Below are 18084 nucleotides of genomic sequence, written 5' to 3'. Positions count from 1 at the left end.
GAGTTGATCCCCCCTCTGCAGCTATAACAGTTTCCATTCATCTGGGAAGATTTCCACAAGATTTTGGAGAGTGAGAGCGATAACACAAAGAGATTAACATGTTGTCCTACCCTAGCATGCATTACAGTATGAGTACTCTACATCCCTTATTTTCTGTTTTCAAACACGTTTTAGTATCTTGTCCAATCTGTGTGCACATTAAATATGAAAATCTACAGAAAGTCTACATCAGTATAACACAGAGCTTTTATGGCCACAGCACATTGATACTTACACCTCCTGGCATTTAAAGGGGCATTATAGTTGTTTATGTTGATCACTGATGTTATCAGCCAAGTTTTCCCATATTTTGATTGTTAAAGCCTTAGCATTGTGTATTCCAGCAGTAGAGAGCTCCATCATAACTATATCATGAAAATAAAATGATCACTTCCTACTACGCAATACAGGAGTAGGCAACCAACACTGAGCTATCTTTTTTTTTTTACTACGGTTAAACAGTAAGTAAAATTTGTAATTGTTTCTCGTCGAGCTGCAGATGTGGATCAACATCAAAAAGCACTAAATTGTTCAACTCCTTAAACTCTAGGCCAGGGGTCGGCAACATGCGGCTCTTTTACTGCCCTGTTGTGGCTCCACAGCAGAGTTAGATTTTTAGGTATAAATAAAATAATCCTCCTTTGCAGTAAAATAAAGCTCTGCTGGGCGTTCTAACACCGTTTTGGCAATAAACGGTCATAAACACTGGAGTTAATGTAGCCTATAACTGCTAATTCACCAACCTTTGACCTTGAAGTGTGGTGCACAGACTGCTGGTTACATAACAACGCAGCAACACAGACAACAATCTCGCCTAGCTAGTAGCTAACGAGAAGGAAAAGGGAAAGAATTAAGATGAACATTGATAATTTGGAGACGAAATGGACTTATTGGCATTTATAATCACTCCAGCTGGTTTCCTGATATGTTTAATCTGCAACAAGAAGCTGCCAAACACTAAAAAGTAGCGAAGCTGAAGTCAGCTTCTCGTTCGCCAACTTCTTGTTCGAATTCTCCCGTTCCACCTTAAATGGTGCAGCAGTTACCTTCTGGCGCCTCAGGCACCATTTAAGGTGGAACATTGACAGACATTTTACAAGACATTATTCCACTTTTGGAAAAGTTTTCTGCCGGAGATGCGAGAAAAGCTATAGCTAAGCTAAAGCTTAAAGCAGAGTAAAGTAAGTCTGTGTTTTCGTTTATATTATATTTTTAGCCTACACTAAGTACATTAACACATACTGATTTTACAGCCAAGATGGTAAAACATACATAAAATGTGGCTCCCAAGGTAGTTTGATTTTTGTTGAAAGGACAAAATGGCTCTTCTTAACATTTGGGTTGCCGACCCCTGGTCTAGGCACTTCAGTTCCTCACTTTCATTACTACGTTACTTACGTATTACATCCGTAGCCGTCAGTTACTGAGTAATTTCTGAGTCATGTAACCGTTGCTACATCTGTTGTAAACCTGCCTACTCACATCTTACAATGGTGCCGCAATAGACTTTAGAACAAGGTTTTCTGGTTCAAAGACAGAAACCGCCTGTTGTTGATGTATGTTGGAGGTGGGAGGAACTTTACAACTGCAGATATGTAAAGGTGGGCTGCTAGAATATTTCTCCCCTCTAGCTTGGTAACGCAGACAGCTAATGTCACTGCTAAGAAGCTGAATACCAAGTCTGTATTTATGAACCTTTACATCACCAGCTACACTAGCAGTCAGGATTTCTGTGAGGGGATTCCCGATGGTTGTACTTTGCGCAGTGCATGCTGGGTATTGTAGTGAGAGAGCACTGATGGAACACACACTGTCGAACCGATGAGGCTGAGGGATGCAATGCTGCACTGCAGAATATTACAAAACATAACAAATACCATATCAAATGCTAGTCTGAGAATTGAATGCCCCTTTAAATGCCAGGAGGTGTAAATATCAATGTGCGGAGGCCACAGAAGCTCTGTTTTATTGATGTAGACTTTCTGCATGTTTTCATATTCAACATGTGCACACTCATTCCATAAGACACTAAAATAAATCTTTGCATATACCGAATGATGTACAGACATGTACAATGAATCAATCATAACTGATAATATTATTATAATGAATGAAAAATGCATAATGTATTGATCTGAAGGTGGAAATTCACTTTCATCAACAAATTCAACATCGATTCTAAATAAATCATAAAATATGTTGTGGGTGAGCTTATTTTTGTCGAAATAAATAAATAAAGTTTTACAGTGTAAAGTCCACCAAAATGTTTGTTTTTACTGTCTATATTCCACTTTTGTGTAATTACTTTCTCCATTCATACTTCATTCAGTGCATCTTTTTTTTCAAATAATTCTTTTATTGCACCAAAATAACCAAACCGAATCCAGGTCAAATTTCAGATTTTGTGATTGACTGAATTGTTTCCTAAATAATCACAACTAAATCCTTATAAGGTCAGAGATTCACACCCCTAGTTATTATAACACAGATAATCTACTGTAAGTATGCTTAATATCAGATTACTTAAGCAATAGAGCACGAGAGGGAGTGTGTTATCACGAAATAACATCACGGCTGTGATTTGGTCGCCGTAGATCATCACAGCCGTGATGTTACTAAACTAAATTCCGAGACTGTCATCACCACTGAGCAGTCCAATTTGGTCAGACTCTGAAGATGAGGCTACACGTTTGGCGAATAGTATTCGTTTAATTTCTGGCTGATTCCAAGTTTCTTCTGTCACCGCTGCCGACTGAAAAGCTGCTCAGTGGTGATGACAGTTGGGGAATTTAGTGTAGTCTCATCTTCAGAGTCTGATCAAATCGGCTGTCGGTCAAATGTGATCTTAAAAGTGTCCATTTTCTGTTTGTGGCAAAGTAAGAAGTAAAAATGTTCTTAGCGGAGTGATACAGCGTTTGTGAAAAACCTGTGATGTCATGGTGAAATAACAGCACAGTTAGAACGCTTGCGTGGCCGTAACTAACCGTTGTATAACGTGTAATAAAGTGAGATGTTTAACCCTGCACTGAATTTGAACTGCTAGAGTTTCTTTCTTTGTTCTTCAACATCCCCTCTCACAAATGTCAGAAGGCCTTGGTTATTGACACATAGCTGCGAGCAGCGGCAATCAGCGCCAAGACGTCAAGCAGTGACGTGAAGTCAAAACAGAGAACAAGGTCAACGTGAGGCCGCAGCATAAATATGATCTACAATACAAACACCCTGTGGACATGTAACTCTTCAGCAGCTGACCACCACATCAGACGCACAGTAGATCTTGCGTATTGAGAGTTTGTCCTGACCTCATTGCTTTCTAGGGCAGAGACTACAGAACAAAACGCAGGACCACGGCCTCAGGCTAAAGCCCTTTCACTGCAGCTCCAACAGAGAGAATAAGAGTATATTATCTTCTACTGTAACAACAAAACAAAACATTACACGTACAAAACGCTCAGCTGTGGAAAGAGCTTAACGCACAGATACACAAACATCCAGCACAATTTCAAATCATCACCAGAAAGGGAAAACTGTGTATATTTTAATTTATTAATAGTAAGATTAGAAATATTCATTAACACTCAATTAATATTAATTAATATTCAATACTCCTCAATACTCATTAAAGTCAATGTAACACTGTACTCATCACTTTTATTCCAAAACTCTTATCTAAACATATTTTGTGTAGTAAAACGTTAAATTGCAGTGAGATTAATGTTGAACTGCACTGCACACATTAGGGGACATGACTACAAAAACGTATAAAAGGCATTAAAAATAATAATAAAAACATTTGAAGTGTTTTTATTGTGATGATTCAGGTTTGGTGTTTTAAAGAGTTTTTTTACACTGTTTTATACCTGTTTATTTATGTATTTAATGCTGGAACATTGAGGTGTTCGCAAAAATGTCACTGTTTATCAGGTTCCCAGAGTTTTGGTCATGTTTGTGCAAATTATAAGCAAAGCTAAACTGTCTGTGATATAAATATGACATATTTATAGACCTGCTAAAAGTAAGTCTTTTTTTCTCACATGTAAATTGACAGTAAATTACTACTACTAGTAAATTACTAGTTGCTGACTTGTATTACCTTTACAGCTGTTAAGTAAAAATACAGATTACTGTATTTTAATACAGCTTATTACTGTAAGTGTGCAGCAGAATGCAGCTACGTCACAGTAATCCTGTGGTACAGATGGCTGTGTAGTCACCGTTTAGCGCTGCTATTTCTCAGTAAATCACTGTGAATGTAATGCAACTAGTGGCAAGTAATAACTGTAATTTTTTACAGGAACATATTGTTTTGTAAATTATATGATGAATCATATTTAGTATGAGTAGGCATATGACCTACCAAGGTAAAAAAGCAGATGAAGCAGCTTTTGGGGTTTTAGAGGCATTCCTTCATTTTATTATTAGTCTAACTCAGCTGTTATTAGTATTAATATTTTGCCTAGATTGATGCACATGATTCTCTTGAACTCCATGACGAGTTGAATCTGATTGTGAAAGCAGGGAATGCACTAAACTGCATGCCTTGGTTATTAATTTCAGAATGGATTTTTACCCATTTGTTATAATAGCAATTCCTTTGTCTTTCTAGGCCTTTATATTATTCCGCTGTATTTGACCATATTTTGCTAGAATATTTTTAGTTCACACTGTATGACTGACACTCCTAACAATAACGTTATTACTACAGTAAAACTGTATTTATGTTAGACTGTTCCCTTTCCTTCCAAACACCAATTCCAATCATCACCAGCAGGTGGTGCCCTTCGAAATGCATTGGGAATTTCCCTGAACAAAGATCTTTGTTGAGAATGTGCCAACAGTACACACTCTCCTGACATCCAGGCAGATATTGACACTACACATTACCATTAAAGCCTCTCGTACAGAATAAGACGTACAAAATTCTTTGTAATTTGATGACCTGGAAACGTGAACCCATCCGCATCATAATCATGCTGATGTGAACATGAGAAAGGAGCATATACATATACATACTGCTAGTTTGCCACTGTATTAACCCTATACAGTTAACCTACATGCAGTAAAACTGTTTAACAATAAGCACTGACTCACATTTCTCTGCTGTGTAAATGTCACAGGTCAGCATTAACAATATGCTGTGTGCCTTCAACATTCTGGAGATGCCACAGTGATGACTTTTGGCATTAAATAAAAGCAGACTTTTGTCTCCAGAATAGCTGTGGTGTGACCTTGGATTATGTAACTCGATTAAACGTGTAATTTAATTTTGCAACTGTCATATGCACACAAACATTTACACAAACACACATGCCTGTGCACTAGAGCTGCACAATGTATCACTTGTTCATCGTTATTGAGATATTAACCCTAATAATAGTAATACTGATATCACAAAAGGTGTGCAGCATGAAAATGAGCCCCCAACCGATCCTAATGCTTCTTTTGTGTTTTTTTTTTTACTGTGTGCTGTGAGTCATCCAACAAAAGTAAATTATTTTGATCAAAATATACACAGCAAGCTGATCCTTAAAGGGGAATTCCACCAATTCTTCAAAATTTACTGTAATTCTGTTGTTACACTGCAAAAAAATGATCTTAAATCTAGTTGAAATATCTAACATTTCCCATTTTGAGATGATTGTGCACTTATTATAAGATGATCTGGCTTATTTCCAGAAATGTTTTACTTGTTTTAGGTCATTCTATTAATCATCTCACTATACTGGTAGATAATGTTGCTAGTTTCAAACACATTTCTTAAAACGTCAATATAGTGAGATAATTTTACTTGATAAAATTACTTAAAACAAGTAAAAAATGTCTAGAAATGTAATAAGAGCTATTATACTGAAAACTGCAGAGTCATTGGTGGTGACAGGAGCCAGAAGACCAAAGAGTTTCATGCCTCTAAAACCTCCCACAGCATGATGTTACACGTAATAATCATGAATGTGTCGTCTAAAGCCTGAGACACTATAAACAGTTTTATTATACTTTTGATAAAAGGTTTTAATCTAAATCATGCTTTTTAAAATACAGTCATGGTGAAAGGATGCATGCGGCTGTTGTGAGGTAAAATGGTTCCCAAAGAGAATGCATCTTTTTTTGTATTTACCACTATTTTATCATTATCAACATACCATATAAAACAGAAGACACGTGTGGGGTCCCTGGCGGTTTCGGATAGCAAATAAAAAGGCTATATTTGTGCTGTAGACATTAAAGAAATCTGACCTGGTATGTTTCTTCACAATGAAGCACTGAAACTCTGAATAACTTTGTTTTATGAATTATGCAGAAAATTTGAAAAACTGTTGAAATTCCTCTTTAATCCCACATTTTTGGTTCTCCAGTATATTTTCAAGACACTAAAATGCATATTTCAACTGTAAAATATAGCAACATAATAGCAATACTAATATATCATGAAGGCATAATATACACACCCTAAAATAGCTGATTCTAATTCAGTGTCCAGCCCGCTGCCTCCTCTTGAACAATAATGGACACGTTCTGCTACCTCCCCCAGCCTTCATTTGTTGACCTGCATTAAGCATTCATTCTCTATTAGTTCAATCGTGTTGGCAATTGCTGAGCTTGCTGGAGGGGACACACAGCCCCCGCACGTCCGGCCCTGCCCTGTTTGGAACAGCTAACAGCCAGCTAATCTGCTGCTGGGTGGACTACACAACCTCCTTCCTTTAGCTAATAATACAAACTCTCGCTGTGTCCGAAAGTGTCTCCTATCACTGATCCCTACACTGGAAAATCTGGAGCACTGCATAGAAGACAATAATAGGGAACAGAAGTGGTCCCCTAATCACTACACTCTATACTGGAGCACTACATAGAACACTATTATAGGGAACAGAAATGGTCCCCTAATCACTATACCCTATACTGGAGCACTATATAGAACACTACTGTAGGGGACAGAAATGGTCCCCTAATCACTATACCCTATACTGGAGCACTATATAGAACATTACTATAGGTAACAGAAATGGCCCCTAATCACTATAACCTATACTGGAGCACTATATAGAACACTACTGTAGGGGACAGAAATGGTCCCCTAATCACCTGTACTGGAGCACTATATGGAACACTATTATAGGGAACACGAATGATCCCCTAATCACTATTGCCTATACCGGAGCACTATATAGAACATTACTATAGGTAACAGAAATGGCCCCTAATCACTATAACCTATACTGGAGCACTATATAGAACAGTACTGTAGGGGACAGAAATGGCCCCATTCACTATACCCTATACTGGAGCACTATATAGAACATCATTATAGGGAACAGAAATGGTCCCCTAATCACTATACCCTATACTGGAGCACTATATAGAACATCATTATAGAGAACAGAAATGGCCCCCTAATCACCTGTACTGAAGCACTATTTAGAACACTATTATAGGGAACAGAAATGGTCCCCTGATCACTATATCCTATACTGGAGCACTATTTAGAACACTACTGTAGGGGACAGAAATGGCCCCATTCACTATACCCTATACTGGAGCACTATATAGAACATCATTATAGGGAACAGAAATGGCCCCCTAATCACTAAACTTTATACTGGAGCACTATATAGAACATTATTATAGGGAACAGAAATGGTCCCCTAATCACCTGTACTGAAGCACTATTTAGAACACTATTATAGGGAACAGAAATGGCCCCCTAATCACTATACTCTATACTGGAGCACTATATTGAACACTATTGTAGGGAACAGAAATGGTCCCCTAATCACTATACCCTATACTGGAGCACTACATAGAACACTACTGTAGGGAACAGAAATGGCCCCATTCACTATACCCTATACTGGAGCACTACATAGAACACTACTGTAGGGGACAGAAATGGCCCCATTCACTATACCCTATACTGGAGCACTACATAGAACACTACTGTAGGGGACAGAAATGGCCCCATTCACTATACCCTATACTGGAGCACTATATAGAAATGGCCTCCTATTCACTACACTCTATACTGGAAAATCAATTTCAAGTAAACAAATTCATAAACTAATGTCAGTGGGTTACATACCACAAAGCATTATGGGTATTCTATGTCCCCTAAGGTACATGGTTTGTACAGTACCAACTGCAGTGCTCTGTGTCACAGTTAGAGTGCACTGGATGTTTCCCACTGTTTTCAGCCACCATTACAAACTGGAGGACTTCTGTAATAATGTACTACTTAGTGAACTGTGCAGTTTTGGACACAGTCTTTGTCTTTTACCGTATCTCCTTTGCTTAATTCTGACTAAATAAGGTTTTCCACATATTTCTTGACAGCATGCATAATCTGTTCAGCACATGGAGGTGTGAGTGTGAGAGAATGTAACTAGCGTACGCTGATGTGGAGATAAGCTCGAGAAAACAGCGCACAGGAACACTGTCTTATCTGATTTTTCCCTCAAAGAAACCGCACAGCCTGAGGGACTATGCGGGGGTTCCCATAAACCACTGGGGGTTCCTCAAGCTCTAACCGACTGACTCTAATTCGCAGGCCTTATCTACGGTGCATCAGTTCCTTTCTGTTACAGATGTTAGCATGCATTTAAATGCTTCATTATTAAGTGGATAGTTCAGGCTGTAAAGTCTGACTGGCGCAGGCTCACAGCTGCTGTAAAATACACACTATGCACACATACGATTGCACACATCAGTGGAGATCTGTATTAAAGGGCCCACATCCTACATTATATTTTTCTCCTTCAGGCCCACTTACAACATTTCTGTGGTTTTATGTACGAAAAAGAAGTCTTAGTTAATTTTACATGAACATTTTCCAACCTTATCCTTTACAATTAAACAGGGTGTTTTTGTTACTGTAGGTTTAAGACTAATATATGTAAATATACACCAATCAAGCATAACATTATGATAACAGAACATTATCCTTGTTTCTACGCTCATTGTCCATTTTATCAGCTCCACTTACTATATAGGTGACTTTGTAGTTCTACAATTACAGACTGTAGTCCATCTGTTTCTCTGCATACTTTGTTAGCCACCTTTTACCCTGTTCTTCAGTGGTCACAACGCCCATGGACCCTCACAGAGCAGGTACTATTTGGGTGGTGGATCATTCTCAGCACTGCAGTAACACCGACGTGGTGGTGGTGTGTTAGTGTGTGTTGCACTGGCCTGAGTGGATCAGACACAGCAGTGCTGCTGGAGTTTTTAAACACTGTGTCCACTCACTGTCCACTCTATGAGACACTCCTATCTTGTCAGTCCACCTTGTAGATGTAAAGTCAGAGACGATAGCTCATCTGCTGCTGCACAGTTTGTGTTGGTCATCCTCTAGTCCTTCATCAGTGGTCACAGGACGCTGGTCACAGGACGCTGTTGGCTGGCTATTTTTGGTTGGTGGACTATTCTCAGCCCAGCAGTGACACTGAGGTGTTTATAACTCCAGCAGCTCTGCTGTGTCTGATCCACTCAGACCAGCACAACACACACTAACATGCCACCACCACATCAGTGTTACTGCAGTGCTGAGAATGATCCACCACCCAAATAGTACCTGCTCTGTGAGGGTCCATGGGGGACCTGACCACTGAAGAACAGGGTAAAAGGGGGCTAACAAAGTATGCAGAGAAACAGATGGACTACAGTCTGTAACTGTAGAACTACAAAGTGCTCCTATATAGTAAGTGGAGCTGATAAAATGGACAATGAGCGTAGAAACAAGGAGGCGGTCATAATATTATGCCTGATTGGTGTATCTGTTCTAATTGGCTGCTTTCTGTTGTGCATCATTCAAAAAGTAATCCAGCCTGAAACACTCCTTATAACTCCAACATGAATGGGTGGGGCTAAAGAGAACGTTTACATACTCTCCTTTAAGCCGCATGTTCTGTAGCCTTCAGTATCTTTGATACCGCACGTTAATTTAGCCCTCAGGTATGCAGGTGTTAAGAGGCACTTCTGAATGTGGGTCAATGGTGTGCAAACACTCACCTGCGATAATGTCGTCCATCTGCTCCAAGGCTGCCTCCAACATGTGACTCGCATCTGATGCCATTCTGCTTGATGACTACTGAACTACTGCATGGGGTGTGTAGTTTGGTTGAAGCCTGAAAAAAAGACAATGTAACTTTGAGCATTAGGGATGCAGGACATGGACATAAGATGCGATGTTTGATGAAGCTGTTTCATGTGATTCTGACTGTTTGTGCTGCAAGGGGGAGATAGAAATGTCACTAACCTCCCCATGAAGCAAAGAGCAACTTGCAAAATGAAATACAAAAAAATAAATACATAAATACAAAAGCACATTTCACTACTGTGCAAAAAAAACAATGAAATACTAATAGCTGCACAGAGAAATGCAAGCACATTTTGGTGCACTGCAAGAGTACTGCTCTTATGACGTATCAAAGGTTATTTGACTGCTAATGGTGCCCCCTAGTGGAGAATCTGTAGCCTGCGAAACGTGAGTACCAGTGAAAAAGTATAGATTTGTACATTTTCATACCCTATTTTTTTAAAACATAACAATAAAATAAAAGGCCTGGAGACGAGATGGGGTGTGTGGAGTCAATACACCTTAGAAAATGTAATTTCAATGGATTATAGTTCAATTATGTTCCCTGAATAAAGCTACTGAGATGTACCCTTGAGGGTCCCTCCCCAGTGACAAGAGGCAACTAATTTAGTAGTCGATTAGTTGGTGACGTTGTTACGCGTCTTTCTCGCGCTCACTACGAGTGTTTTCACATTACCGCTTAGTGGAGACTTAACAGCAGCGCGATGGCAGCCTCAACAACAAAATCCTCTAAAGCGTGGAGCTAAACTCAGGAAAAAGGTTCTCAGTTGTGCTATTTGTAAAGCCGACCTTAGCTGGCACAGAGCACATCGTCCATGATGGAGCATCTGAAGAGGAAACTCTTCGGCTCAGTGGGTGAAGAAGATTAATCTCGGTAAGATACGCCGCGTCCCAAACCGCATACTAGCACACTAGATAGTGTGTACAAATAGCGCATATACCATTAGAAGTGCACTCATTAGTGTAGTGTGTGAAGTGCAGAAGTGTGTGGTTTGGGACGCGGCGACAGTTGTACTAGCGAGCTAGTTAGCTAATGCTAATGTTAAATTCCGTCTTCGTGTTGTGAACCGAGCTGTAACATCTATTTCGAAATGCTGTTCTCTGTCTTGTAGGATGTAGTTTCAGCAGTGTGGACAGACAGCAGAACGCACAGAGCACAGACTGCACTGTTTAGATTTAACATTTAAATTTAGATTGATTTTTTATTTACTTGATTAAAGAAAAACTGATTTAGTTTTGTTATATTTTATTGCTGCTACTTTGCACGTTCTTGGTTACAAATTTTGACAGGAAAAAAATGTTGGAGTTTTATTTTTTTATCTTTTGTTTTAGCAGGAAAGTTCACTAAAACAGTGAATTCTTGAATGTTGCTCATCTTTATTGTCTTCATTGTTAGTTAGCAAAAAACAACCTAAAGCTACATTTAAAAGCCAATAGCTACATAAAAGTTATTTGGTAATGTAGTGATTCATAATCCGAATAATCGATTATTCGTTTAAGTAATCGAACGATTATTCGACTATCAAATTAGTCGTTTGTTGCAGCCCTTATATATATATATATACACATATATACATATATATATATATATAATACATACACACACACATGCATTGCATTTCTCTGTCCCAATGTACGAACGTCATTAATGCATTAACAAGTATTGGATAATGGCATCAGCCCACAACTCCCTAATCCCTAGTGTAAATACATATGAAATAACAGTTGTAAGTTGTAAAAGTTTGGGCATCCCTGAGAGAAAATAATAGTTTATGCATTAACAGTAATAATATTTTTCCAATATGTTAAACTCAGCAAATAAATAAAACGGTTGCACCAAACTTTGCAGAAGAATGCCATATTTGTGTGTTCTGTGTAGAGGATGTGTTAACTTATTTTCACGGAGAAAATCAACAGAACATGTCATTGTCTATAGGGTATTCAAACATGTGCATATGACTGTACATGAATAGACATGAATGCATATAAATGAACGGTATACATGTATATATATATAAAAACACAGTATGTTGCGGTCAAGTGAATATGTGATACTACAGTTGCTGTACATCGGTCATCATGATGACTTCACTTTACATATTCTTCCTTGGGACAGGCAGCATTTACAGCTAAATTAATGAAATAAAACTCTTGCCCTTCCCACAGGGCTGCATTCCAAGGGCATCGTCAAACTAACGGCTGGAAAAGAAAGAAAGACAGACCACTTCGTATAAAGTGCATATCATACACTTTTTTCATGCACATCATATTGCATGTGCATCATGCTGGTCTGAGCAAACCGGCTCCTGAAGGCTACCATGTACTGCTGTTCAGCCAGCTCTAACTTTTCGCCTTGTGAAATTACCCAGAGCACATGAGCTCTCTCTCTTTCTTTCTCTGTCATCCCTCTCTTCATCTTCCTCTCTCTCAGCAGAGGAGGAACCTGAGATTAATTAGGCCTGCCAGGGTAGAGTTTCAAGCCTTTGTCATGCTGCCTCACAGCACGCGCTGGCCACACACAAATACTTCTGACATGCAGCCTTTAGCTTTATTCTTAGTATGTAGAGATGGATGCAGAAACATCTACTGCAGTCTACTGGATCCTATCTAGAGAACTGAAATGTAAGATCTTGAATGCATAAATGAATGATGGTAAAGTAGTGGTGTAAATGGAAAAAAATCTTTAGGGACTATTTATCTCCCCGCATGTATGTCTCCACAATGAATGTGTTTCAGAAAATACATTTAAGGTCAAAATCTTGTCTCAAATATATATAACAATGTCTCAGCAGCATATTCACAACTTCATGTAACTGTCTTTGAGGGAGCTTATAGAGGCATTAAACTCTTTAGACGTCTGGTTCCTATCACTACCACTGTGAACAGTTCTTACTTGTTAAGTTTCCCTAGAATGGAGCATTTCACCCCAAACCACAATGATTGACTTTGTTTACATCTTAACTATACAATCATGTAAATTTAATTAAGAACTGAATTATGATTTGAAAAATCTGTGGATTCCTCTTAAATGGTAAACACAAACAACCTTTTAACCTTTCACTTCGCATTTGGTTTTACAGTTGCATGCAAAAGTTTGAACACCACCAGCGAAATTATATGTTTTGTTGATTTTCTCAGTGAAATTTAACTCTTCTGAAACTAAAACTGCAGATTTTTGATATAAACCTCTGCATAGGACACATTTTATGTTATCCGCCCAGCATGTTAAAGCAACACTATGTAGGATTTGGGGATTTGGAGAAATATGTAATTGCATGCAACGTGCGTAAGAACATTTTGTAACATTGGTAGTGCTTCAGACCCCCGCAAGTGGATGAACTTGAATTTAATGAATTAGGTGAAAGAGTATTCAAAGAGAACTCAGTCAAAACTTGGTGAAGGATGTTTCTTCTGAGTATGTGGGTGAATTATCTACTACTGTCTTCATATCTTCATCAGTATAATGTTGATAATGCATTTGAGACCTAAACGTTGAGCCAAACCTTCTTTTATGAGCCTTTGCGTGTAACATTAAAAACTTATGTGTGTAAAAACGTAAAAGCATGTAAAAATGTATGACGTCGTGAAAAACACCCGCCAAACCTAACCCGAAACCTCTTAAATTATTATTTCAGGCTTTACAGGGCGACATGCAGCAGCACATGCTCTATTTTAGTGTGTTCTTTTTCCCCAAACTCATTAATGCTACTTACTTTATATATATATATATATATAATATATATATATATAAATATATATATATATATATATATACTGCTATAAATACAGCAAATAAACTGTAATTGTACAATTAGAGAGGATGTCTTAACCCCTTATTACATTATTAAGGCTTATTATTCAGTAACTACAGGGACTTCAGTGTAACTTGGCTGAGCTATTCTTAGGTTATAGAAGTGTGCATTAAAGCATTGGGCCTGCTGTTTGGCTCTGGCCATTTTAGACATTGAAAACATTTTGACTAGCCAGTGTTCTGGTTCTTTAATCGAATGTCAATGCGTGACAATTTTGGGATGATTGCGTTCGACCAATCAAAAGTCTGCACCATTTCTAGCTCCACCCATACAGCATGGACACACGGGTATGGTGTAAAAACTGCCTAGCAAAACAAAAACCAACATCTACTGGCAGATTTTGATCAACCTGGAACCAACGTTATAATTCAATGTGACACAGCTGCACATGAGTGTGGAGCTGTAGATGGAGCACTGATGACAGTGAGTGAGAGAGAGAGAGAGAGAGAGATAACAGGCACCACTGCTTTAATGATCCGGTCGGATTTAGCTCCACTTGACCGAGAGCGAGGCTCCATTCATGGCTGCTGAAGCTTCTCTGCTCTCAACAAAGCCAACCGTAGCAATACAGTCACAAACTGAAAGGTCTAAATAAAAGCTTTTAGTTAAATGGCAGTAAGAGACGGATACAGCATGGCACAGTTCATTAACAGAGCCTAATGCCTTCGTTAATGCCACAATGACACAGGGTTATTCAGCTCAACCCCCAGCACTGTGAACACAGCCCTCCGTGACATTCAAGAAGAGAGAGGGTGCACACGCTTTGTGTCATACTGTGTCTGGTCTGAAGAACTCAAATCCGAACAGATAAAACTAATATTTTTCCTACAATATATGTGTATTTATAGTAATATATGATATGCAATTAGAAGACACAGCTTTTCATTTTTATATAAATGAGCATTTTTGTCGGTTTGCAATTACTAAGACAGGTTAGAGCCCAAACCAGGGCTCAGCAACCCAAATGATAAGAAGAGCTATTTTGTCCTCTTCACAAAAATCAAATCACTTTGGGAGCCACAAAATTGTCCATTTTATTAAAGTAACATTTTACCATCTTAGCTGTAAAATGTCTCAGAATGTGCTGATGTCCTAGTATAGGCTAAAGAATATAATATAAACGAAAATGCAGACTATAGCCACTTTTCTCACATCTCCAGCAGGAAACTTCTCCACAGAAGTAGAATAGTTTCTCTGAGGCTGAAGTCAGCTTCTCATTCGCCAGCTTCTTGTTCGAATTTTCCTCTTACACCTTAAATGTATGTATGAATGAAAATGAATGTAACTGCTGCACCATTTAAGGTGGATCGGGAAAATTCAAACAAGTAGTTGGTGAACGAGAAACTGACTTCAGCTTCACGACTTTTTAGTGTTTGACAGTTTCTCATTGCAGATTAAACATGTCAAGAAACCACCTGAGTGCTTATAAATGCAAACGAGTCCATTCGTCTCAAAATGATCTATGTTTGTCTTAAATCTTAAATCTAAATCTTAATCTTAATCCTAAAAATCTAATTCAGCTGTGGAGCCACAACAGGTCAGTAAAAGAGCTGCATGTGGCGTTGCCGACCGATGGCCGAAACAATACGACACGTGTCATATTAGTGATAGTGCCACCCATTATTATTATATTACCCATGTTAATTTAGCTCCCTGCCTTATTGTGTGTTGTGCCTGTAAAGGAGAATAAATATGGATATTTAAAACACAGCTTTGGTTCCTGACGTCTCTATGTACTTGAGATTTGTTATAAGGGAATTCCACCAATAGATGCAAACACAGTCATTCAGAGTAGTTCATTATAGATAATCGAACTGTGTCAGATTTATTTGCAGTGGTGGTGACAGGAACCAGACGTCTGAAGAGTTGAATGCCTCTAAAGGCTCCCTCACAGAAAGTTATACGAATAAAGTGGTTATGAGTAAGATGCCTGAGATTTTGTTTAACAATGGTTTTGAGATCAGATTTTGGTCTAAAATGTATTTTCTAAAACACATTCATTATTGAGAAGTGCATGCAGGGTGTTATAAGGCCAAATAGTCCCCTAAAGAAAACTTTTTTTCAGTTTTTCAATTACCTCACAGAAATTATTACATGAATGGTTATGAGTGCGCTGTCTGATGCCTGAGACATTGTTTTGTGATAGCTTGGATATAAACTTTCTCAGGCTCAAAAGTTTTTTTTTCATTCCATTCATGGCGGAGGGATACATGAAGGGTGTGAAAAAGTCAAATAGAGCCCAAAGAAAGATTCAGATTTACCACTATTTTACCATCATCAACTTAGAAGACACGTGTAGGTTCACTGGTGATTCTGAATAGCAATATCTGTGTCGTAGACATGGCGACCCCTGGTTCCTATCACCACCACTGTAAAGAAATGAGAGTCTGTAATCTTCTCTACAATGAACCATTTCACATCAAACCACTCTGAATTACTTACTTTACAACTCAAAGATTGAATTATACAGAAAAGAGAGCAGTTAAAATGTAAAATCACAATGTTTTTTTTATTTTTTCATCATATTTATTCTAATTGTAGTGTAAGACTTTTGTGAAGTGCTGTATGATTGATTGCGGTCTATAAATGCAGCGTCCTGTACAGTGAAAGTACAGATTTACCTGCTGTTTGTTACTTTGTGGTGTGTCACACCGTGGGAAAGAGACACGCCCTACGTTTCGGTTCCCACTCAAACCCAACCCGACAAGTTCTGCCGCCTCTTCCTTTGACCTTATTCGCTTAATGACTGTGGCGAAGGCGAAACAGATCAGTCCAGAAATACACCTTGTGCCGCTCTCAGTGTCACTCAGCAGAATGGGCGACACTGCACCGCACCGCAGGCTACTGCTGTCAACAAAGAGGCTCAGACCACCAAAGACGGCCGCTTCACTCCACCGCCCCTTCCCACAAATAGCCCCGTCTTATCTGACCGAGATATCCACAGTGCGGGGAATTTTTGAACCACGTCTGCCCACAAAAACATTTGCAGTGACAGTTAAACAAGCCCCAGTCATCTTAATTTCATAGCTTTCCGGTCTGGGGAAACACTCCAACCATCGTTTTTTGCAGAACTCTTTTATGGGTCAGCTTATATTTCACCACTGCGGAATAGCCTGCATTCAAATTCTGCTGCACCTGCGTCCGGTATTGTCCAGATTAGCCGGAGAGACGCAGACTTAAAGCAGCCTCCTGCACCGAAAGCACATTTCCAGCAGAAACTCAACACAGCTCAGCACTCGCCAGCAGAGAAACCAGAGCCAGAACAATGAGAACATATCTGAAAAGCAAACTGCAGTTTTTCTCCAAATCCTGCAAACACACACTAAGGCATCCCCCGGTTTGGCCATGCTGAGCCAACAACCAGAACATTTTTGAGGTCAGCAGTAAGAAAAAAGCTTTACCATCTTCTCAGGGAAGGCAGGCAGAAAGTGAAGTGGCCCATGAAGAACAGGTCGATTCCTTCAGGACACACGAGAAACCAACCAAGCACTAAGTCTCTGTCCTCGAAACATTGGGTTAAATCAGACTTCAGTTCTGAAACAAGCCCCACATAAACGATCGATATGTTATCTTGAGCGTTCCTGACCTTTAAGGTGATTCATCAGTTAAAATCAAACAGTTTCCCTCTTAACCCAAACGCAGTCAGCCAGCTCAGACATGTTTGGTGTCTGAGGTTTGCTTAAGTAGTTTTGCACTGGAGCAGCAGTCGAGTTGTCGACTGCCCTTATTCTAATAAACAATACAAAGTATGTGCTTTATAACAAATTATAACATCTTCCACTTCTGTAATAACAATTTATTCATTTTATTACACCTGTCTGATGTGTATTTGAAGATTCAGCGCTGCTCACTGAATTCTACACTCTTAAAGATGGTTTCAAGGGTTCTTTAGTAGAGAAAATGGCTCTATATAGAACCATTCTACATGGTTCTATATAGAACCATGAACACTCACAGAACCCTTTGTAGGATTAGGAGTTCTTTTCATCATGAAAGCGTTCTTCAGATTGATGAAAAATGTGCATTAATGTGCTATAAAAGGTTCTATATAGAACCTTTTTGAAAAGCGCTCTATATAGCACCCAAAATGGTTCTTCTATTGTTACAAGCTTGACACCATAACAACATAGGAACCCTTTTGAT

At 38.9% G+C, this 18084-nt stretch overlaps 1 protein-coding gene across 1 annotated transcript in view; it reads right to left on the bottom strand.

Annotated features, from left to right (window-relative positions):
- Window positions 1-17458, bottom strand: part of ppfibp2b (PPFIA binding protein 2b) — an 86667-nt gene extending 69209 nt beyond the window's left edge. Inside the window, 2 exon segments of the mRNA XM_036568121.1 lie at window positions 10042-10157; window positions 17343-17458. Of these exon segments, the coding sequence (XP_036424014.1) occupies window positions 10042-10105 (64 nt within the window). The 5' untranslated portion in view covers window positions 10106-10157; window positions 17343-17458.
- Window positions 17459-18084: the final 626 nt, after the last annotated feature.

This window comes from Colossoma macropomum, unplaced genomic scaffold, assembly GCF_904425465.1.
Source record: "Colossoma macropomum unplaced genomic scaffold, Colossoma_macropomum, whole genome shotgun sequence".
NCBI classification, from domain to species: Eukaryota; Metazoa; Chordata; class Actinopteri; order Characiformes; family Serrasalmidae; genus Colossoma; species Colossoma macropomum.
Note: the sequence above shows the minus strand (reverse complement) of the source record. Positions and strands in the feature narration are given on the sequence as shown.